The following is a 23,673-nucleotide window of genomic DNA, read 5'->3' as shown; positions in this document are numbered from 1 at the left end:
GTGGTCGAATTGAAGGTTGTACTCCGGGGTTGGCTCCTTCCCATCCTGGTGCCGTGTTCTGGAGGGACTCTGAGTGTCATGGTCTCTCCCCCGTGACCTCAGCTCCTGAGACCACCAGCTCCCAAGTCTGATTGGCACAGAGTGAGGGCCCTGGTTAGCAGTGGGCGCTCAGACCCCCCAGGGGCATCGTGAGGGCTCCACACGGGCCACCTCCATCCTGTGAAGTTGTGTGACGTGGCCCTTGTGTTACGCCCTCATCTCTTTGGTTTTGTCTGTGTGGTCTGTTTGTTTAGGTGATAATGAAATCGAAGCACCTCCATGAAGTTTTATCCAGAGCAGATCCCCAGAAAGCTCTCCGCCACTTCAAAGCCATCAAAAAATGGCAAAGCAAGCATTCCAACACCCTGCTGAGAAAAGGCGCCTTCTTGAATTATTCCCAGAAAATTCAAGCAGCTGTGAAAGCCTTGAACCTCGAGGGCGCAAACCAGAACGGCCGCAGCCCTGAGACTCACCAGGTAATGCTGGGGTTCGGTGGGGGGTGGGGGTGGGCGATCAGTCAGGGGTTGAGGGGATGAGGAAGGAGTTGTTTTCCCAGTGGAAGGTACAGTCATGAAATCTGGCTTCATTCAGTGCTGGTCAGGAAACATGGCACTCAAATAGGGATTTAAGGAAGGGAATCTTTACAGAGGTGTGGACAGGGTTCCAGGAAACTAACTAGGGCTGGAAAGTTGGGTTCCCACCTGCCCCCCACAGGCATGAACAGTCACCAGGAGTGGAGAGGGTGGCCGTGGGCAGAGGCCACCTGACAGGAGCCCTCAGTAAAGAGTTTTGGGCTCCGAGATCCATTAGAGAGGGCGGGGGATGAATGCCCAGCCTCACTCTCCTCCCACATCCCCTTCTGCTTCTGGGACCTCCCATCAGCCAAGCACAGCTGGGAGCCAGGAGGCAGGGGAGCGCTTTGAAGCAGTTGCTGTGGGACAGCTTTGGGGCATCGAGCGTGTGAAAGCCTGGGTGGGGGACAAACAGGGATCCAGCACAGTCACCTGGCTTGTGGTGACTGTGTCCTTGTTGACCTGAGACAGCCCTGGCTTTGCCTCTCATCCCAGTAGTATTATTAATAGTGCCCCATTTTACGCTACAAGACACTCAGTTTGGACAGTAACTTAACGTGGTCACCCTGCCTGTGCTTGAAGGGCCAGGACGAATCGCTTGTAGAGTCATGGTAAAGCAGCGCGCCCTGGGATGGATTCGGTTTCTCCGTGTTTCAGATGTCAAGATGGCCTTCTCATTGCCGTCAGGTTTCTGTCTCTTTCCCCTGTTCTCATTTGAAGCCAGTGCCTCTGATATGCCTTATCTTACTGGGCATCCCAGGAAGAGAAGCCTATTCCTCGTGTCCTCCAGCATAGCTGAGGCCCATCCTTCGTTTCAGATGTTGAGGATGTGGGCTGAGTTAGATGAGCAGAGCCGGAGGAAATACCAGAAGAAGGCGTCTCCTTGTCCTGACCCCAGTCTGTCTGTCTGGCGCCCAGACACCTACTTTGCATCAGTGTCAGAAACATTTGAAAAGAAGGTGGATGACTACAGTCGCGAGTGGGCAGCTCAAGCAGAGAGGAGTTACGAGAAAGCGGAGCTCTCTCTGGACCGGTAATGACATTGATTGCACAGCACACACAGAGGGGGAATCTGCTCCTCAGGCCCTTCCCCGCCCACTCTGGCAGCCTCCTGGGTTCAAGACCCCAGCAAGAAGGAGGGAAGTGAAACAGAGGGCGCCTTGCAGGCCCTGAGGCCTGTGGGACGGATGAGAGCAGGTAGGCAGGAGTGCGCCCCCCATCTGGGCCACGACGGAGAAGAGCGCTCTTTGGGGACAGAGCCCTGCACAGGTGGCCCCTCTCTTGAGTGTGGTGTGGTGGGCACGGTTATGTGAGAATCAGGGAATCTGGTCGGCAGCTGCCAACCCTGTGAAGCTGGTCAGAAGCTGCCAACCCTTCACTGGTTTGACGTAGTAGGGAGAGAAGACACATCAGGTCAGCAGAAAGTCTGACTTTTGAAAAGAACTTGCATAGAAACGTAGTTCTGTTACCTTCCTCTGTGTTCAAACGTAACGTCCCGTTTAGTCGCTGTTTGTTGAGCCGCTTCCTTGTCCTATGTTCCGGGGTAATACAGTGTTCCTTGGCTGTTCTAAAAGGGCCGGCATTCCTAGGAAGAAGGGTTAGTGAATTACAAAATTGTGGAGCGCGCACATTTCCGATGTAGCCTGTAGCCGTTTGCACTAATTAAGAAAGTAAGCACCCCCTTCCCACCTCCCCCCCCCCCATATCCCCATAATTGCTCAGTGAACCTCTTCCTAGTTTGTACAGAGGGCGGGTTAAGCCCTCTCCAAGCCGTCACAACTACTGGGCAAAAAAAGAATTAACAAGGGGAAACGTGAATAGTGAGCTCACTAGTTCCGTGACATTCTCAGGGTGAACGTGAACAGTCCGAGCATGGACATCTAGAGCTTCAGCTACCCAGCTGGGCTCTGTGCTGTGTCATTTAGGACATTTCAGGGTCACTGGCCGGAATTTAAGGCTTAGAAGGACCATTTGTTTAGGAAGAAACAAGCCCAGAAAGAGGGAGAGGTAACAGGTCCATGTGCCCTGCTGGCGGGTGGCATTGACAGCTCCTGACGGGCAGGTAGTGTCTGCGCCCCTGACTACTGCTGTCCCCTGCCCCATCTCCAGGCTGAGGACTCTTCTGCGGCTGAAGTGGCAGCGCTCGCTGTGTGACCCGGGAGAGGCCGTGGGCCTGTTGGCCGCACAGAGCATCGGGGAGCCCTCCACACAGATGACCCTGAACACCTTCCACTTTGCCGGCAGAGGCGAGATGAATGTCACCCTGGGCATTCCCAGGTGAGGGACTGCGAGGGTGCAGGGGCTGGGTCTGTCCTAGCCCACTCCTGGGGAGGAAGTCATTTCATTGGGGAGGAAGTCATTTCATTAGAGAGAGAGAGAGAGAGAGTGTCATCAAAGCAGGGGTCAGGGTTGGAATTTCCAGAGCCCAATGGGCTTCTGTGGTTGGATCCATGCCCAGGCCTCTTAGCATCTCCATTTATCTCTCCACCAACTCCTGTATCCAAGTTACCTGAGATGCTTGTGAAACTACATACTCCCGGGGTCAGGCCGTCTGGTTGCCCAACTTCGGGGGCACCACTCACCTAGAACGTGACCCAAAGGGGCCCTGGCCCTTCAGGTAAAAGTACGCACCTTGCAGGATGGTGGCCGCTGGGTGAGAGGAAAGAAAAGAGATCAGGCTCGCCTGCCCGGCCCGGCTACTTTTTTTTTTTTTTTTTTTTTTTTTTTTATGCGTTACGCGGGCCTCTCACTGTTGTGGCCTCTCCCGTTGCGGAGGACAGGCTCCGGACGCGCAGGCTCAGCGGCCATGGCTCACGGGCCCAGCCGCTCCGCGGCATGTGGGATCCTCCCAGACCGGGGCACGAACCCGTGTCCCCTGCATCGGCAGGCGGACCCTCAACCACTGCGCCACCAGGGAAGCCCCCGGCTACTTTTTAGCAGAGTGACTCAGGCTCCCCAGCTTCCTGTGGGAGGGAGGAGGGCGGGGTGCGCCGTGCAGTCGGGCTTTGCAGGCTGACTGAGCCATGGCCGAGGTCTAGCCATGGTCCCTGTGCCCAGTGGGAGCGCTGCAGACGCTGCTTCCCTTCCCTGCATCTCTTATTCGTTCAGTAAGCACCCACGCTGTAATGCGAGACACAGGTGATAGGAAACAGGAAGAAGACACAGCCCTGTCCTTGAGGAGCTCGTGCTCCAGTGGAGAAAGCTGACAGAAGAGTCCCTTGCTGTCACACGCAGGGCCAGAGCTGGGACTCCCTGATCAGCATATCTCCCCCACGAGATCCTGTGGTCTCGCAGATCTTCAAAGAACTGTGACATCTTTATGAGAAAGGCCTCGCAAAAGTAAAGAATCCGGGTACCTCTTACGGTCATATGTGCCCTTGTTCTGTGACAGGTTGAGGGAGATTCTCATGGTGGCCAGCGCCAACATCAAGACGCCCACGATGAGTGTGCCCGTGTTCAACACCAAGAAAGCGCTGAAGAAAGTGAAAAGCCTGAAGAAGCAGCTCACCAGGGTGTGCCTCGGGGAGGTAATTGTCTCCCTGGGACCCAGGGCTGCAGGCTGGCTGCAGGCGTTTCCCTGCATCCTCCCATCCGTCCTCCCAACTCTTCTCCCATCTGGGCAGAACAGCCTTTGCCAGCTGTTCAGACCCTGGCTCAGACTCCACCCAGTGAGAGGGAGGCTTTCTCTGCCAGGTGCTAAGCAGGGATGGATCAGGAAGCCTTAAAGGTAATCACTGGTCTGCAGCATTCTTCGTGCCTTAAGAATCGGGACACTTTCTGGGTCAGCTTAACAGCCCCGCTGGAGCCTGCCCCCTCCAGCCTCAGGCTGTTCTCTGGAGGTGTGCCTACAGGGTTGGGGGGGTCTCTCTCCCCACCCCCCGAGGGATCTACACCAGCAGAGCTTGTTGGAGTTTCTTTGGGATTTTGGCCTGTGGTCCCAGCCCCCCTCCCTGCAAACTCTCAGTTTTCCCATAACCCACTTGTAATGCTCAGTCCCAGGCTTTGGGCAAATTGGTTTCTGTCAATCTGGTTCTAGGTGTTGGAGAAAATTGATGTCCAGGAGTCCTTCTCTATGGGGGAGAAACAGAACAAGTTCCGGGTGTACGAGCTGCGGTTTCAGTTCCTGCCACACGCGTACTACCAGCAGGAAAAGTGCCTGAGACCCGGGGACATCCTGCATTTCATGGAAACAAGGTCAGGACTCAGGCCGTGCTTATTGCTTGACTTTGTCATGGACCTTGAGGGCTTCTGGCCACAGGACTCCCAGAGACCGGGTGCTTTTGCCCGAATGATTCTTTCAAAGGAGGTGTTTAGAAAAGGAACAGGTCCTGCAGCCTCACGTGGCTTTTGGGTATGACTGCATTAACCGCATTCCTGTCTCTGCCCCCTGAGTCTCGTGTACTCAGGTTCTGTAGGCTTTAAGATGGAGGAGTTCATGTACCGTAAAGAGAGCAGAGCCCCGTCGCGGTGGCGCTGCTGTGATGTCAGGCCAGCTCGTGGTGTTAATTGCGGTTAACAACGCTCCTGCGTGGTGTTAATTGCGGTTAACGTGCGGTTCCCGATACACTTCTATTCTGCTAGGAAGGAGCAGTGTGCTGACGGCATGCTGCTCTTGGACACAGATCTATAACTGGGGTTACCTTCAGCTTCGTAGAGAAATCCTGGTTCCCTTCTGGTGGGGAGAAGGAACATCCATTTTCTCTCCAGTTCAAGTCACTGTTGGCCATGGGAAAGCACGGGCCACAGTGCTGAGTGTGCAGGAGTAGGATGGTGGTCATATTGGGGCTGGGGAGGAGCCGGGAAGAGCCAGCGAAGCACTTCTGACTGGCCACCTGACCCTGGATCGCGGTGCGCAGACTCAGATGGCTGCGGGGCCGGCAGGTGAGAAGGCCGGTGAGGCAGGTTGGGGGCCCCCGTCCGGCTGGAGAGCGCATCACCGGCCTCAAGCGGGCAGGGACGTGGGCCAGGGTGGCCAGACCTTCTGATGCAGAAAAATAAGAAGAAAACCGCCTCTCCTTTTTCTTTCTTTGGCTGTTGACTTGCTTTTACTTTTTATAGATAAATCTTCTCTAATTTGTAAGCATTGGCAACTAATTCATATCTTTTTAAAAGCCTGGTGAGGGGACTTCTTGGTGGTCCAGTGGTTAAGACTCTGTGCTTCCAATGCAGGGGGCACAGGTTCGATCCCTGGTCAGGGAAATAAGATCCCACATGCCACGCAGCACAGCCAAAAAACTAACTAACTAACTTAATTAATTAATTTAAAAAAAAAAAAGCCTGGTGAGGCTGAAATAGATCCCATATGTCAGCAGGATTTGGCCACGGACCACTAACCACTAACCACTGTCTTGAGTCTAGAACAGCCCTCAGGTTTTCCGGAGCTGCTTGGAAGTAGAGAACTGAAGGCAGAGTCGAGGCAGGACGTCCGTGCACTCAGTCATCCCACAAATATTTACTGAGTGATGCCCACTCACAGGCTAGGCCCCAGGGCAGTGTGGCTGGGAGGGAGTGACTGTCCTGCCATGGGCCCTGTTCTGCCCTCACCTGAAGATGTGGACTGGCTGCAGCCTGGCCCCCGAAGCAGGTGGCATGTAGGATGGCGGGTGTTGTGGTAGATGAGCTTGGATGTGAACTCAGCCCTTTGGACGGGGGAGCTTGCTGGGCCTCGGAAGCACCTATGTCGCTCTTCGCCTGGGTGGAGGAGGCTCGTCTTATCAGGCAGGCCCAGTGCTCTCGGGGTGCTGGGTCACAGCGCAGGAGACCTGTCTGTGCCCCAGCTGCCGGCTCATTAATTAACCGGGAGGAACACCACTCCCAGGCGTGCCGCTGTCTGTGCCGGCCAGGCGGCCCTTCCCTGAGAAATCGGAATTCGGATCACGTGGCCTCCTGAGAATTACCAGGAGCGGGCGGAGTCTGCGACCTGCCCCATATCTCTGCATCTCAGGTGTGGGCCTGCCAAGCAAGTAGGTCACCTGAGGCGTGCCCCAGGCTGTGCTCAGCGTTCTTTCTCTTTACGTTGCCTTGGGGAATTGAAAATTCATCACTTTTTTAAAAGTTCTTCTTGGTAAGGAAGAGCCCTGGCTTCTTCCCGGTGGTGACAGACTTGGTCAGCTCCTTCTTTGTATTTGGCTCGTGTACTTGAAAGCCTGTGATGAACAAAGCCATGTGCAGTCGCGCCTGGTGGAGCTGCCCTGTGACTTGGGCAGGGGGGCCAGAGGGAGCAGCACGTGGAAGGGGCTGTGGTTGGGCTGCCTTTGCCAGGCCTGGGCAGCGAAGCAGCCTCACGCAGGCCCCCTGGAGACCACACGGGGATGGGGGTGTGCCTTCAGAAAAGGACCCCCCCCCCTCCGCCGGGAGCATTTTCTTTTTCCTTTCTCCCTTCCTTTTCTCTCTCTTCCCCACCCTTTTCCCTCCCTTTCTTCCCTGCTTCTGTCCCAGCTGTGGGATCTTGAGACTCTTTTGACACAGATTGGAGAAAAAAAAAAAAGAGACACACAGAGGCGCTTCCCTAGATGGAGGTGTAGAAGCCATGAAGCTCCCCTCAATATCTGTCCTGGCGCCCACCCCTTTGGATGTGTGTGTAAATGATCTGGAAGGTGGGCCGGGGTGGTGAGGCGGCAGGAGTACCGAGCTAGGTGGCAGGGGTGTGTGAGTTCCACGGCCTCCGGTCCCCAGCCGTGTAACACCAAGCCAGGAGTCTGAGGCCAGAGCTTCTGTGAGTCTGACTCTGCAGACAGCAGGTGGTGGAGCTGTTGGCAGGCACTTTCGGAAACAGCCGAGGGTCATGTTCCCTGCTGGTAATTACTTATGTGGGACGGAGGTTTCTGTGCAGCTGCCCCCCTCCGGTTCCCCCTCAGTTGCCACATTCGGACAAACAGCACGACCTTCACAGAGCGGTCACTGTGGGCCTCCGGTTTCCTGGCTCTGGGCAAAATCACAGAAGGGCAGACTCTTTGTACCCCTGGGAGAACTTCTGGCACACAGGTGACATGCCTGCCACTTACCGTTCAGGGGGTTATTCTCCTTTCTCACCTTCTGTCACGTTCTGCACTGGTCCTGTTCACCAGAAGAGGCAGGCAGGGTAGGAAGGATTTGCACCGGGGGTGGTTAGGGAAGGTCTCTTGGGGGGTTCCATCTGTGTTTAGACCCCACCGTGGGCCTGGGCGCGGCTCCAGCAGGTCGATGGGAGGCTGGGGAAATTGATGGCGGCGCACATGGCCCGAACAGAAGCCCGGCGATGCACGTGCAGGGGGTGGGAGCAGGTGGGGGATTGGGGTTGAGGCCAGTTGCGGGGATTGAAGTGCTGGCAAGGGAGCCTCAGAGGGGGGGATGTCACCTGAAGGGACAGGCCAGGGCGGCAGCCCCACAGCAGAGGGAGGCGACAAGCAGCTTCTGTGTGCGGAGGCAGCCCAGCTTCACAGCCCATCCGTGTCATTTCGCGCCCTGCAGTCTGCACTGCAGGCTCAGGCGTGGGGCAGGGGCGGTCCCAGCACTTACAGGCGGGGTCAAGGCCCTCGTCTGTCTCTGTCTCCAGACTCTGGCAGAACAGAGACTTGAACCGGAGCCTGTCCTTTCGGAAACATCTCTTCCGCCCCCTCCTCCCGGGTGGACCGTATCTTTCTAAAGTCAAGCCGGGCTTCTCCCCTGTCTGGCCCTCTGGTCTCTGTCCACAGCACCTGGTGACCAGGCTCTTTCTTGGATTGGTGGTGAGGAGGCTTTTTTCTGCCAAGGGTAGAAGCTCAGCCAAAACCCTGTACAACTTTAAAACGTTGGGGGAAAAAAAATAGTGGGGAGGGAGAGTAGCAGTCTTTTGTTTTTAATGAACAAAATAGTAAACATCTGACCTGCCTGCTTCTCCAGTTAAAGCTCTAAGTGCCTGTCTTTTCATCCTTGCTTTGCCCTCAGGGCTGGTACATGGTGGGCCCATCATAGGCGCTCGGAGAACACAGGAAGGCTGGCTGGGCAGATGGGGAACTGATACTTTATATAATTAAAAGAAGGCTGTTTGATGTGCTGTTATGGCCTGATGCAGAAGACGGGCAAGAGGTTATATGAAGAAAGGAGCAGGGGGCGGGAGACAGGGTGAGGCCCAGAGGAAGCAAGAAATAGATAACTCAGGAGGGAAGGACCCAGGGGCCAGGAAAGGTCCTCTGGGCTCTGCCTCTAGTTGGTCCTTTTAAATTGGTTTCGTTCTAACTGTCGACATGATTTACTGCCACAAAGTAAGTTATCACCACCTTGGAGATCCCGATAAGCTCTTCCACATCTTAGTTCTCTTATCAAATTGTCGGGGGTCCCACACCAAGGACACAGGAGTTGCCAGCCCCGAGCAGTGCCACTTCCTGGAGATGCGGTAGGCGGCGGGCTGGGGGCGGCCTTCGTCCCGGCCGGCCTGGACTCCCCTCTCCCGCTGCAGGCCCTGCCACCCTAGTTAGACGGCCACCACACAGCACCAAGAACTGTCACTTGCTGAGCAGCCAGCCTGCCAGGCCCCATGACAGGTATCGGATGTGGGGTTGTTTCTAATCCCTAAAGCAAGACTGCATGGTATCTATTAATATCCGCGTTTTGCGGACGAGAGAGGTAAAGCTCAGGAGACCATCTGTGGTGATCGAGGCCATGCACCCTGGGAATGGCAAGGCACGTATTCAGTCCAGGCCTATTGGGTGTGGAGCAGTGTTCCTTCCGATGCGCCACATACCACCCAGAAACAGCAGGAGGGGGAAAAGTGAGCTGAAGGGAGAGGCAGGGTCCTCCGCCTCCTGTAGAGGTCCCCAGCATCACCTTGGGCGGGTGTGAGATCCTTAGAGCATCCTGTCCCCACGGTGAGGGGAGAATGGAGGTGCTGGTACTGAACGGGCTGCGTGGCTTTCTTCTCGTTTCAGATTCTTTAAAATTCTGATGGATTCCATCAGAAAGAAGAATAGTAAAGCATCAGCTTTCAGAAGCGTAAACACGCGGAGAGCTACCCAGCGGGATCTAGACAACGAAGGCGAGTCGGAGAGGAGTCGGGTGAGCGAGTCCCCTGAGGGCCCCTTGGGAGGGTCCAGGGCTGGGAAGCACATCGGATGGCGGCCCACTGAGTCAGTTCTCCTAGGACGGCTCTGTGACCATCCTCGGTGCCCCTTGAGCCCCTTCCTGCTGTTGGCCCCATCTCTCCACTTACCTTAGCGTTTGTCCACTGTTCTGAGAGAGCCGGAAAGCAACACTTCCTTCTTGAGTGTGGCGGGCCACGTCGGGCAGCATGGTCTGCCTGGCCCTGGGTGAGGGCCCCAGGTCATCCATCTCTCTGCTCTCAGGGACCCCTCTGTCGGTGGTTTTTTTTCTCCTGAGGTTAGTCTCAAAGTAATGGTACCCACTGAGGTCTTGGAAGTTCTTTTTCTGGTTTCATTCACTCTGCCTTTGACTTACCTAGGCCAGATGAACTGAGGCCCACGGAGTACTAGGCAAGGACCAGAGAGGCATTTTGAAGCCGGGAAGTTGGGCTACAGTGACGAAAAAGGATAGAGCCAGGGAAAAAACCAGTGGAGGCAAAACAGTCCAGGAATGATGGCACCTCATCTGCCAAGAGGCCCAGGAGCGGTGTGGGGCAGGTCCCTGGGTGTCATCTGAGCCGGCAGTTGGTAGGGCTGTGCTGTGCTTGGACAGGGCCACAACGAAGACTGGTCCTGTCCCTTCCCGGCTCGGTGACCTCAGCTATGTCATCTCCTCTCACTGGGCCTGTCTCCTCATCCCTAAAATGAGGGCCTGGCCTACCTAGAGAGAGAGAGTGCCAGGTCTCCTGTCCCGGGGTCTACTAGTTGGCTAACTCAAGCACAGATGGGCACGGGATGTCTTTGAAAGGCTGCCCAGTCTTAATTCTCAGATCACCCAGAAGGAGACTACAGGGAACTAGGAACCAAGGCCAGGAGAAAAGGTATAAATATTTGGCTTTTAAAATACCAAGACAACTCTTTCTCTTCATCTCCACCCATAACAAAATTACTTGGAATAACACCTTCTTTTCATGACTTGAAAAGCCTTGGCACTTCCTTTCTTTTGTTTCTTTTTTTTAAATGCAAGATTTTGCGAGTGGTACGTGTAAAGATGTAGGGTGCAGAGAAGGAAGCGTGGAATCCAGGGGTGGGTAGGGGGGTGGAAGGTAGGTAGATGGATAGTTGGCAAGGTGATAGGTGGCTGAACGATGATGAGCGGATGAGTGGGTGGGCAGGTGGGTGGCTGGGTGAGTGTGGTGGGTGGAGAGATGGATTCACCAGGGTATTAGAGCTCATCTTTCTCTTTCTTATCCCCACACCCCAGGGAGAGCAGGAAGGCGACGAGGAAGAGGAGGGGCACATCGTGGATGCCGAAGCTGAGGGAGGGAGACGCTGATGCCCTCGGACGCCAAACGCAAGGAGAAACAAGAGGAGGAGGTGAGGGGACCCCTTTGTCACAGATGAGGGCTCACCCCCCTGGTGCATGAGGCCATGCCTGTGCGTCATGCTGGAACCATCAGGAGCCTTGAAGCAAGGCGGGCTGCCCAGCGCACCAGTGGACTGAGAAGGCGGTGCTCGTGGGGTGGCGGGTGGCCTGCGTGCTGAATCAGATTCGAGGACCCAGAGGCCTTTGGCAGGGGAGGAAGTCGGGCCGCCTCCTGTCTTTGCCATGAAAATACCTCCTTCTCCTGCCCATTACTGGTCCTCCACTGCCATGGTTGCTGCCAGGACAGAGGGCGGTGTGGCAGGGCTGAGCGGCTCCACGGGTGCGAGAGCTAGAGGCGCGGGGTGGGGCTCAGCTCAGAGGAGGGGGCCTAGGGGCTGAGGGGCTGGCATCCCCAGGGGAAGCGAGGAGGACGGCAGCCGGGCCGACGGAGCAGGCGAGGCCGGGGTCAGCCAGCAGCTGAGGCCTCTGCAGGGGCGCCTGTTGGGCAGGCCAAGTCCAAACGGCTGGTGGAGGCCCGAGTGACGCGGCCTGCGCTCCACCCCCCGCCAGGTCGACTACGAGAGCGAGGACGGTGAAGACGGCGAGGACGGCGAGGACCTGCAGGAGGAAGGGACTGTCCTCGGGGAAGGCACTCCCCAGGCCCAGGCGCAGGAGGAGGAGGGGGGCTCAGGCCCCGAGGAGGACTCGCTCCCCGCCGCCCCACTGGCACAGCCGTGGAAGCCCACCCGCAGCCGGGAGCCCCAGGACGCCGAGGCGGTGGAGCGCCGGGTGCGGGCCGTGCGCGAGTGCCACCCGTTCAATCGAGGACTACCAGTACGACACCCAGGGCGGCCTGTGGTGCCAGGTCAGTGCCGGGGCGGCCACCGGCTGCTCTCGTCTCCACCCCGGGTCCCTTAAAGAGGCTGGTGACAGCTGTGGCACCTGCTACCCCTGGTCCCCTGGTCATGGCTTCGCACGTTCGACTTTCACACCCTCGTGGGCCAGTCCTCTCTCTGCGCGGGGATCTGAGCCACCCAGACCCTACGGGTGCTTTCACGTGTACTTCAGGCCTCGGCACAACACATGTGTTGATGTGTATCGGTTGTCATAGAGACCGGCAGAGACACTTCAATCCTCACACCCGCCTTTGTTCCTGGCCCCCAGCTTCAGCACTGGCAGTGTTGCCTGAGAGACTCGGTGGCTTGGATGCCTGGACGTCTCTACACGCAGACTGGCGTTTTAGGTCCTTTCCTTCAGTCTGATTCATTGGTTCCTAAGTGGTAAGCGTGGGTACGGAGCCTTGACCGGGATTGCACCCGCGAAAGGACACGTGTTGTGCTTTGCGGTGATTGAAAGGATATCAAGGGTGGTGTGAGTGGATGTGATTTTCACCGTTCTCACCGACATCTGTGAAACGTTGCTCTGCTCTTTTCTCCTCAGCAGACTGAGGTGACTGCCGTGTGGCCCGCGAAAGGCACCCAGCATTCACAGGCCCGGCCTGCCACCCGCTCGCCCCAGCAGGGCCGCGGTGTTCCCTAGTGGGGCTCCGGAGGCATCTCCCGGGGAACCCGGGCAGCGGGTCTGGGGCGGCCCTCTCCCCAGCCCCAGCTCTCCCTCCTCTTGCAGGTGATGGTGAAACTCCCTCTCATCAAGGTCAACTTTGACATGAGCTCCCTGGTAGTGTCCCTGGCCCAAGCGCCGTCGTCTACGCGACCAAGGGCATCACCAGATGCCTCCTGAACGAAACCACCAACAGTAAGAACGAGAAGGAGCTCGTCTTAAACACAGAAGGCATCAACCTCCCGGAGCTGTTCAAGTACGCCGAGGGTGCGTGGCCCCACTCCCTCCTGGGCTGTTCGCGCTCCCAGCCCAGGGTCCCCGAACCGACGTCTGCGCCTGCCGGCACACCTCCCGGGGGTCCCCGATGCACGTGAGCCTGGTAAGGCTTGCAGTACGGAACCGGCTTAACTTTACGGAACCCAGAGTTTCCCAAATCACTTTGAGTACAGTTTCTTTCTTCTCCTTGAAATTAAAACCTTCCCGAAGTAGACTCGTAAGAAGTAGTTTTCTGAGTCGCTGGCCTGGGGGCTGCTCACTTTACCGGGCGAAGGAGGGCCCTGGGTGCAGGGGGGGCCCCGCCCCGCCCCGCCCCCCACGCCTGGCAGAGGCCTGTGCGCCCTGTTCCGCCTGCTCCCCCACCCTTTCCTCTGGGCTCTCTCCTGCTTCCCCCCAGCTTCACTGAGCCTCCCAGAACCTTCCGAGGTGCTCTCGACCCGTGGGCGCGAGTTTTCCCCACAGAATTCTGAGTTGCCGGGACCAGCTCACTCTTCCCTAGTCCGCGCGCACCAAGCAGGCGAGGCTCTCCGGCCTCACACGCACCCCCCGCCCCGCACAGCACTGCCCCACTAAGGCCCCTTCTGCCCCAGAGCCTCTCACAGGCTGCTTTCCCGGAGGACGCAGCGGGCAGGGCTCATGCCTCCCGAGAGCCAGCCACTGACAGGCCAAGCTCCGCGTCGTGCTCGTGGATTTGTCCAGACGAGGCCAGGCAGGCCACCAGGGTCTCTGCTGTTGCCTCTGGGGTGACCTGCCACAGTGCAAGGAGCCACTGTGGGCCCCCCCGGGCAGCCGACCTGGAGCCCCAGGCCCCTGATAGGGCCCGGCTGACTCCCATGCAGCAGGCCCAGCCCTGCTCCCCATGCCTAGGGGAGGCGTTTGGGTCTCTGCTGAGGAACTTGCCTCGCCTACCAGGGGAAGCCTCTATCCTAGGAAACAGGTCTCTCCATTAAATAGACAAACACCTTTCTTCCTGTTGACTGTAAAGCAGGTACCGAGTCATCCTCTAGCCCTGGTGATGATGAGACAGACCTTGGGGCCCGGCCAGCGTGCTGTTGGCAGCTCTGCCTACACTGTTTCCTCTCACTCGTCCTGGGCCACCTCGCACCCCCTTTGTCATCAGCTGTGCTTGAGTGCCAGCCAAGCGGGGGGGTCGGCCTGGGCGGGGTGTGTCCGCAGGAAGGGGCAGAAGGCCAGGCCCTCCAAACCAACCCCCCCGTCCTCCCCCAGGTCCTGGATTTGCGTCGCCTCTATTCCAACGACATCCATGCCATGGCCAGCACGTACGGCATCGAGGCCGCGCTGCGGTGATCGAGAAGGAGATCAAGGATGTGTTCGCCGTGTACGGTAAGAGGGGCTGCGGGCGGCGCTCGGGAGGTCCCGGGGTGTCAATCCAGCTCCGCAGGGAAAACTGAAATAGGGGCACGGTGAGCATGGAGCCCGTAGGGGATCCTCAGAACCACCGTGGAGAGGGAGTCCCTTGTGGGTCAGTCTTGTCAGTCCCGTCCCCAAGGCCTCCTAGCCTGTTTCTCGTCTGCTGGCCTCTGAGGGAGAGTCTGCTTCCTCATCCTGCCTTCAGGGTTTCAGTTCCCAAGTGCAAACAGTGATTTAGGGTCTTGTGTCCTGCAAGGCTGCTTCCCGTGCTGCTGGATGGAAGTGGAGAGAGATGTAGTAATGGTGACCGGGCAGGGAGGGCTGCCCGCCGAGGTCGGGGGTTAGGGAGCTGAGTGAGTAGGTGACGGAGCTGGAGGGGGGCGCCCTTGTGTCAGGTGATGCGGCTGCCATCATCCCCTCGTCACTGCTTAACCCTCCCTTCGGTTGCCGCCCGTGTGACAGGCATCGCCGTTGACCCCCGCCATCTCTCCCTGGTCGCTGACTACATGTGCTTCGAGGGTGTTTACAAGCCACTGAACCGCTTTGGGATCCGGTCGAACTCCTCCCCACTGCAGCAGATGACGTTTGAGACCAGCTTCCAGTTTCTGAAGCAGGCCACCATGATGGGTCAGTCGTGGGCAGGTGCCCTTGGCCTCCCCTCTCCTGAGTCTGCTCTGGGCAGATGGGCTCGTCCCTCAGGCACCTCTCCACACGCCGCGCATGCAGGGGAGATCTTGGCATCTCCCTGCGGGAAGCAGCTGGCAGGGGCGGGCAGCAGATGGGAGAAGAGGGAGAGGGTCTTCCTCTCTTCGAAACGCAGGAGCAGTGCGGCCTCGTTCCCATCAGACCCTGAGCCTCAGCACCATCCCTCGTGGCCTCGGAGGTGCCCCACCTGCCCAGCCTCAGTGTTGGGTGCCGCCCCCCCATCGCCTTCCACCACCCCCGACTTCTCCCTCAGCCAACTAACGAGCACTCTTGTGTCTCTCCCAGGATCCCACGATGAGCTGAGGTCGCCGTCAGCCTGCCTCGTGGTTGGGAAGGTCGTCAAGGGCGGGACAGGCCTCTTCGAGCTCAAGCAGCCCCTGAGATAGCAGCCCCTGCACACTGGCCACCTGGCCTGCCCGTCACAGGAGAGGACCGGGAGACCGGAGTCCCGGGCAGTTCATGGTGACGGTGCAGAGCCCGGCAGTGACTTCGGGGGGGGTCCAAAAAGCAGCCGGCCTCTGGGCTGGACTGGCTTCACCTGGAAAGTGGCTACATTGCTCATCCCTGCCCCTCCCCATCTCACGATGCGCACGAGGTCCACCAAGTCCCCCGAGCCCCTCCGAGGCGGCCGGACCTCCCCCTGTGCTGCAGGAGGCCTTGGAGGTGGAAGCCCTGGCCGCCCCCAGGGTAGGGGCGCGAGGTCTCAGTGCTGTGAGCAGCCAGTGACTGCAGGCAGGCTTCCTGCGGGCTCACGACGAGCGGGGGCCCTGCTGCTGCGTGGCCTGCCCCTTCTGGCCGCACCAGCCCCTGGGGACAGAGTTCCCAGAGAGGCCCCCGCTAAGGCTCTTTCTCTGGAACAAGCACAGGTTGGTGGAGACCTCTGCCCACCCAGCTTCCGTGCCTGGGGCAGAGCCCTGGCCCTGCTGGCATGTGGCTACGTGTCCTTCTGAACCAGATCAGCCCTGAGTCCGGGGCTGGTCTCTTCGGGGCCCCAGCGGCTCACCCCCAGACATAAAACCCTGGATCCCCAGCCGGGCCGCACCGCTTGAGCAAGTTGCCCGGCTGTCTTTCCCTAGCTCTGCTCTCAAGCCAGCACTGCGACCTGCGTCCCTGTGCAGGCTCTGCTCCATCCGGGGCCATCCGGGCTCCCTTGACCTCTGGTACCAGCAGCAAGCGGCCCTGGCATGGACAGAAAACTCAGAGGACTTGTGCCGAGGCTTTGTAAAACCAGACGCTGTTTCTATTTTTGTCTAATGTTATTCCAAGTCAGGCTGAGTAATAAACATCACTGGAACTAGCTGTTGGGAGGGAAAAAGTCTAAAAGACTGCGGGCTTTTTGGTTTTGTTTTTGCTCTTCGGTTTGTGGTTTCTACATCTGTGACTTCAGAGCCTGGGACTGGAATTAGCGCAGTCACGTCTCGGATTCCTCTTCCTGTTTTTTTGGCAGAGGACGTGGAGGGAGCGCTCAGCCCTGGCAGCCTCCCACTCTGACCCCAGCCTGGCCCTGTGGTGTCCCCCTTCCACAGCCAGCTTCTGGCCCTGAGGCCAGGAGAGCAGAAGCCAGTGGGAAGGAGGTAGCTATGTGTGTCTGGGCTGGGAAGGGAGGCCTCGCCTGGGGAGAGTCACCATGCTGCTCCCTCCAAGGTACGTGATGCCAGAACCCAGCCTGTGTGTCCTGTGCCCACACTAGAGAAAACCTGGCAGAAACAGGGTTCACCTGGGACTTCCCTGGTGGTCCAGTGGTTAGGACTCCGCGCTTCCACTGCAGGGGGCGCAGGTTCGCTCCCTGGTTGGAGAACTAAGATCCCACGTGCTGCACAGCGCGGCCAAAAAAAAAAAAAAACAAAAAGGAGAAATAGGGTTCAACCAGGGCTTGGGTACAGAGGATTATGGACAGCTTCTGAGGGGCGCAGGAAGAAGGGTCAGGATGGAATCCACACCACAGGTGAAGATGTGCTCTCTGGGTGTTAAAGGACCAATTTATAACCTGATAATTTCCACTCCTACTGGACTGTGGGAGAGGGTCTTCAGAGGAGGTCACAAGGTGCCCATTGGACAAATAAGCATGTGGTTACCTGGCGCTAGGGCTCGGCGTAAGCACTTGAGTGTCATGGCTCAGCCCCACCTGGGAACTGAGGGTGCGGAGGTGGAGAAGCGAGCCCCAGACGTGGGCAGGGCCGACGTGCTTGCTGAAATCAGACCCCTGACCTGCGTTGGGCGTGGGGTGATGGCCCCCTGCCCTTCCTGCCCGACCATCCGTGCGTGTCCTGGGCAGCTCCATTCTATGCGTGTTTCTCTCCTGGAGACCCACTCCTGGTTTGTAAGCAGACGTTCCAGGCTTGCACATCTTGGCAGACCAGGACTCCCTTTCTCCCCTATGGGATTTACACGCTCACTTCAGTGCCACTCTTTGTTCAGCAGCCTCTGGGAGGGGGGGGGTGGCCTCCTTTGCCATTTAAGATGGCATGTCCTTTGGAATATTCTCAGTATCGTAAAGGCTCCTCTCTGAGGGCAAAGTTGATTTTTGGAGAGAGCCACAAGTAGGTCCAAGTCAAATCTAATGAAGAGAATAGGTCAAGCTGCATGATTTTTTTTTAATATTTACCAACTTCATTTCTTTATTATTTTTTAAATTTTTTTATTATTTTGACTGTGCCACGCGTCTTATGGGATCTTAGTTTCACACCCAGGGATTGCACCCACACCTTCAGCGGTGAAAGCACAGAGTCCTAACCACTGGCCTGCCAAGGAATTCCCCTGAATGATCTTTTTTTTTTTTTTTTTAATCAAAGTGGAATGGATTGTGATTGGTGGGGTTCCCAAACTTCACAGAAGCTACGAGTTCTCACAGAACCCCAAGGTGCTGGACCAGACACCGCTCCTGGATGTACACTCCCACCACCCTGTCCCTTCGCGTATCAATTCCTACCTACTTGCTTGCTTCTAACAAAATCTCCCCTCTCTAGGTTCTCATCAAAAACACTACCAGCATTCCCACAGGTACCCCAGTGAGTCTTTGAGACATTTTCTACCTGAATCGAGAAGAAAAGCAAGGAATGGATAAAGCCCTCTGTCCCATTCCCAGTCTGTCCCCTTCCCCCAAAATACAGGAGCCACAGTATATGTAGGTTCCCCTGGGCCTCCCTGGTCCTTTCAGGGCTGTTATAGGCCATTACTCTGATAAACCACTTCTGGTGAAAATGTGGGTTCCTTCATGTGTGCCCACCCCAGAACTAGGCTGTGGGGTTTTGTTTTTGTGTTTTAACTTCGGTAAAAATAACATAAAATTTACCATCTTAACCATTTTTAAGTATGCAGTGCAGTGACATTAAGTAGTTTCATTGTTACGTAATCATCACAGTTATCTTCACTGCAAAACTAAAACTGTACCCAATGGTAACTCCCCATTCCTCCCTCCCACCAGCCCGTGATAACCGCCATCCTACTTTCTGTCTCTGAATCTGACCACTGCCTGCTATAGGTGGCATGATAAGAGTCTGTCCTTCTGTGATTGGCTTACTTCATAATAGCCACAGTGTTCATCTATGTTGTAGCGTGTATCAGAATGTCCCTCTTTTTAAGGCTGACTAATAATGCTCCACTGTATGTATGTACCATATTTTGTTTATCCATTTACCTGTCAGTGGACTTCAGGGTTGCCTCCACCTTTTGGCTCTTAACGAATGATGCTATGAACATAGGTGTACAAATATCTGGTAAAGTACCTGCTTTCAGTTATTTTGGGTTTAGACCCAGCAGTAGAATTGTTGAATCACACAGCAATTCTATTTTAATGTTTTGAGAGCTGCCATACTATTTTCCACAGTGACTGAACCGTTTCACATTCCTTCCAACAGTGCACAAGGGTCCTCCACACCCTTGCCAATACTTGTTATTTCCTGTTTTGTTTTATATGTTTTATATACATAATAAAATCCATGATGAAATACCGTATATATGCCATCCCGATGGGTGTGAGGTGGCATTTCATCGTGGATTTGATTTGGGTTGCGGGACCCAATCAGATGCTGGGGCCCTTAGGGGGTCTGCACCTACAGAGAGTTAGGAACCACTTAAGAAGTGTCTCTTTGTTGCTTGCCAACCCTAAGATTTTGAGTTTACGATTGATTTGGGGGCTGTAGGAGTCCAGAGAATGCTCTTGAAATAGGAAAGACCGGTCCTCAAAAGCTGACTAGGTGACAAGTCGTCCATCAGCGACTTCTCTGTGACTTCACCCACTCATGAGCGGGTGGCACTGGACCGCAGCATGAGCGAACCAGTTGCCGCTCGTGTTTGGGGCCATGCAGTTCAGGTGATGGATTTGCTGGGCTCTGCAGGTATGCCAAACCTGGTGTGATTTTCCTTCTCCTGCCTCACTTACATAGGGCTCTTAGTTCGGTCACTAGTGCCGAAATAGCTACAGTCTAAAATTTCAATATTTCTACACCGTCAAGCCCCCCCTTTGTCAAAGTCCACTTAGGACAGAGGTCCTCAACTCTGTGCAGTGGAAACACCTGGAGAGCTTATAAAACCTGTGATTACAGGACCACTGTCCCAGAGATTCTGATTTAATGAGCCTGGGGCATGATTCTAACGTGAGCAGGGTTGAAAATCACCGACTTAGAATAAGCCCTATGTTGTGCCGAGTCACAGCCACCCACCATCCCCTCCTATTAGTGTGTTGACCTCTCGACAAGTGAGTCATGGACGCCAGGTTTCTCCACAAAGATCTTAAGGTCTGATCCCTGTCTTCAGAAAGCGGGAGTGCATGTGTGTGGTAAAGTTCTCATGGTGCCAAGAATACAGTGGGGTTCAAAGGATGCCTTGATCAGCTCTTCCTGGGGGTTCAGCAAAGAAAGAGGTGGTGATGCTGCTTCCCAGCCCAGCACATCAGGGCAACTGCTTTTTCAACTTACACATTCCTACCAGCAGGGGACCTGCAGGGACAGGAGGAGGGGACACAACCAGCAAGTGTTTCTAGAAGCAGCTCCAAGAGAAGTTTCCGTTTAAAAAGCTAAGCTTGAATTATTGAATGAGGATCATCCCTCAAGTTCTTTAAGCAGCTCTTCTCTCCTCCCAGGAGAGGTAATCAGGAGCTCTGTTCAGTTGAAAACTCACAGCCATGCTTTGTTCACAGATCCAGCGAAAGGCCAGAACCTAGTCCCAGGGGACAGAGCTGAGCACCTCAGCTCACCAGGGGCTGGGCTTGGGTGTCACTGGAGCTGCTCAGCCCTTGAGCAACTGCCCCTCTCCCACCTCCTTCCCTCATCCTGCACCCACCCAATCTTGATGCCCACCAGGCTCTGCCTTCACAGAGCTCATGGTCTAGGGCCCCAAACAGACGAGCCAACAGGAAATTCAGCCCATTGTGACCCGGCCAAAGGTTGAGGAAGCCACCAGGCATCACGTGAACATGCGCCCGCCCACCTCCCCTGCCGTTCCGGGTAGGGCTGTTGCCCACCCAGCTGGCTGTAGCGGGGCTTTAGGGAGAGGGCAGTGTGGGGACAGTGAGTGCGACAGTGAGTGGGGAGGGAGGCACTTGGGTGCCCAGATGCCAGAAGGGAGGGAAATGAGAGAGAATCAGGAGTCCAGTCATCACCACCCTCCTCATGCACCTGCCCCCATCCAAGCTCCTCCACCTTCCCCCCCCCACCCCCACCCCGTGGTTCAGCCTCTAGGCCTTTCTTTGCAAATGGTGGTCAGCCCTGCTCAGAGGTCAGGCGGCCCTGCTGGCTGATGCTTTTTGGACTGGCCACCCAGCACTGTCATCTCAGGGAGCCAAGCCAGCCCTGGGGCTATGGCCTCATACGTGACAGTTTCAGACACCACAGGCCTGGGCTTCCCTTCCCTGGCCCGTGGTTCTTGCCTGGAAACATGAATCTGAAGTCCCGGTACATTCCACCAGTCGAACCTCAAAAATGTAATTGAGCAGCGCGGCTGCATTTCAGGCAAGAAACTGAGCTATGAAATCAGACTCCTCTTGGAATCTCGGGTCCTCAGCTGACAGTTACTTGGCCTCTGTGTGCCTCAGTTTCCTTATCTGTAAAATAGTGATTAAAATTAAATAAGTGTTCATTAAAGCATACGCAGCTGTCAATGTTTAGCTATATACCGAGTGGTTTTCAAGCAGAGGTGGGGGACAGTTTTGCCCCCTGAACATTTGGCAGTGTCATCCTTGGTCATCACAACTGGGGAGCGGGGGGGGGTTGCTACTGTCATCTAGTGGGTAGAGGCCAGAGATGCTGCTACATACCCTACAATACAAGGACAGCTCCTGCAATCAAGAATTGTCCCCTCCTTTCCCCCGGCTGGCAGTGCGGAGGCCCCACGATACCTGGAGTTACTGTAAAAGACGTGAACCAGCGGGAGTTCGTCAGAGCCCTGGCAGCCTTCCTCAGCAAGTCCAGGAAGCTTGAAAGGCCCTGAATGGGTGGACACTGTCAAGCTGGCCAAACACAAAGAGCTCACGCCCCGTGGTTCTACACGCGAGCTGCTCCCACAGCACTGCACCTGTACCTCTGGCATGGCGCTGAGACAGCTCCATGACCGAGATCTCTGGGGGGGACGGCAGAGAAAGTGTCCTACCCAGCCATTTCAGCACAGGCTCAAAAAGTGGGGCCCGCCGGGTCCCCTGAGCCCCAGAGGGGCTGAAGATGGTGGGAAAGGACCAAGATGGGAGCTGCAAACTGACATGTCCGGGACAGAGAGATCTGGACAGAATCGCTGGACAGGTGGCAGCTGCCAACAAGAAGCATTACAACAAATGATGCTGGGTTAATAAGCTGCCTTATTCATTAAGAAAAAAAAAAAAAGAATTATCTGGCCCGAAATGTCAGTTGTGCCAGAGTTGAGAAAACCCTGCCACATACACATCTATGGGGGCCGGGGGGGGGTGGGGGTGGGAGGGGGGAGGAACATTGTCTCTTTTACAAAATGGAATCATTGAAATTTTAGCCACTCTGAGAGGTAAACACCGCCTCTCATTGTTACTTTAACTTGCAATTCCCTATTCATAATTCTGAGCCTCTTTTCAGACATGTATTGGCTAGTCTGATTTGCACTTAAACAAGAATTGTCTACTTGTATCCTTTGCCCATTTTCTATTGGTTGGTTTCTATTGACCTTTACTGTCAATTTTGAAGAACTCTTATTTCTTACTGATATAGATAACCTTTTGTCATCTGCATTAAATACTTCCACCCTTTCCCAAATTAAATGAGATAACACAGGCCAAAAATTCAGTGCAGAACCCACACTGGGCATCTTCTGAAGTACAGAGATTGACTGACAAAGCAAGCTCCCCCCTGTGAGGGACCAACAGGAGGTCTGCACACGGCATCTCCATAGCGCTGGAGGGACCGTGCTAACAGCAGAAAGTTCCCGAAGTCAGGAGCAGAGCACGGAGAGGAGCCCTCCGCTCCTGCATGGCTGTTCTTAGCTGGGTCCCACGTGCGGATACCCACCCTCCCCTGCCGCTCACCCAGGGCAGTGAGGGATACGGTTACGCTCCTCCTTCCCTGGGAACACGTGGACACAGTCAACATGTGGGGCCACTGAGGATCTACAGCCCGACTGCGGGCTCCAGAGCCTGGGCTCCCAGTCTCCGCACTGTGCCCTCCCCCTCCGCTCAGACCCCAAGGAAGGGGTTTTCGCATCAGAAGCTGCCTACATGGAGTGTGGCTGGCAGACGGGAGGGTATCAGATGCCTCCCCCAGCCGGAGAGCACCCCTTCTGAGTGCGCCTCGCAGAGGTACAGACGGGACAGCCAGGTGCGGGGAGGGGGTCCTGTGCTTTGCCTGGCTGGGGAGCTGGCAGCTCACGAGATGAAACTGGAACAAATAAACAGCAAGCAGACACCTTAAGGAACTAAGAACCCCAACCTATGGTCCCAATCAAAGCGGAGGTAAATTTTGAAGAGTTTGAGAAATATGTCATGTGTGTTACCAGAAAGAATCTCAGAACCTGGGGGCCAGCCCTTGGCTGCAGAGGAGAGAGGTACCAGTTACCCAGGATTCCCGTGATACTAGCTGGTACGATCCCCACAGCCCTTCGGCACTCATCCTATTGGCCCCATTTCTTGATCGAAGAAATAGGTCTGGAGAAGGTGAAAGCAATGCCATGGGGTCAGATCAAATTCCAGGGAAGACGCCCAGGTTTGGTGTCCCTTTTGGAGCTGAGCCTCTGCGGTTCATCTCCTGGCGTTTTGTTGGGTTCTGATGATGGACACAGGGGACCATATTAGGTTCCATTGATCGGATTGGTTTGTGATCTCCTTTGAAAATAGAAAAGGAGGCCCTGAGGAATGAGACCCTGGTCCATTAGGGAGGAGAGGGAAGGTCCAGGGAAGCCTGATGGATGAGTCTCTGGGAAGGTGGACTGCAGGGTCCACCATGCGTCATGGGGTGGGACACAAGGACGCTGGAGCCTTCAAAGAAAAATGTCACAACCTGGCCATCTAAGGGCCAAGGGCTGGCTGCCCCAGTGCCCGTGGACCTCTGCCCCTACTCACTGAATCTCTCAGCCTGCCTGCCAGCCCTCAATCTACGGGATCTTAGTTCCCCAACCAGGGATTGAACCTGTGCCCCTGCAGTGGAAGCGTGGAGTCCTAACCACTGGACCGCCAGGGTATTCCTCCAGCCCTGCCTCGGAAGGCCTAGCCTGGCAAGCGCCTTAGGGCTGGGCTGTGGGGCCTGGCACCATATCAGGTGCCTCTCCCAAGACCAGCTCCTCACCCAGTGTCATGCTGTGT

At 56.0% G+C, this 23,673-nt stretch overlaps 1 protein-coding gene and 1 pseudogene across 1 annotated transcript in view; both read left to right on the top strand.

Annotated features, from left to right (window-relative positions):
• The window catches only part of POLR1A (RNA polymerase I subunit A), a 75,738-nt gene extending 59,491 nt beyond the window's left edge, over positions 1-16,247 (top strand). The window contains 17 exon segments of the mRNA XM_032653025.1: positions 294-515; positions 1,430-1,644; positions 2,721-2,888; positions 4,003-4,138; positions 4,648-4,805; positions 9,497-9,623; positions 10,911-10,967; positions 10,969-10,986; positions 10,988-11,023; positions 11,583-11,831; positions 11,833-11,877; positions 12,639-12,702; positions 12,705-12,841; positions 14,076-14,151; positions 14,154-14,192; positions 14,682-14,846; positions 15,210-16,247. Of these exon segments, the coding sequence (XP_032508916.1) occupies positions 294-515; positions 1,430-1,644; positions 2,721-2,888; positions 4,003-4,138; positions 4,648-4,805; positions 9,497-9,623; positions 10,911-10,967; positions 10,969-10,986; positions 10,988-11,023; positions 11,583-11,831; positions 11,833-11,877; positions 12,639-12,702; positions 12,705-12,841; positions 14,076-14,151; positions 14,154-14,192; positions 14,682-14,846; positions 15,210-15,310 (2,013 nt within the window). The 3' untranslated portion in view covers positions 15,311-16,247.
• Positions 16,248-20,337: 4,090 nt separating this feature from the next.
• On the top strand, positions 20,338-21,691 carry LOC116764053 (annotated as a pseudogene).
• Positions 21,692-23,673: the final 1,982 nt, after the last annotated feature.

The sequence above is a fragment of the Phocoena sinus genome, chromosome 13, assembly GCF_008692025.1.
Source record: "Phocoena sinus isolate mPhoSin1 chromosome 13, mPhoSin1.pri, whole genome shotgun sequence".
NCBI lineage: Eukaryota > Metazoa > Chordata > Mammalia > Artiodactyla > Phocoenidae > Phocoena > Phocoena sinus.
The sequence above is the reverse complement of the archived record's forward strand: the minus strand, read 5'-3'. Positions and strand labels throughout refer to the sequence as shown.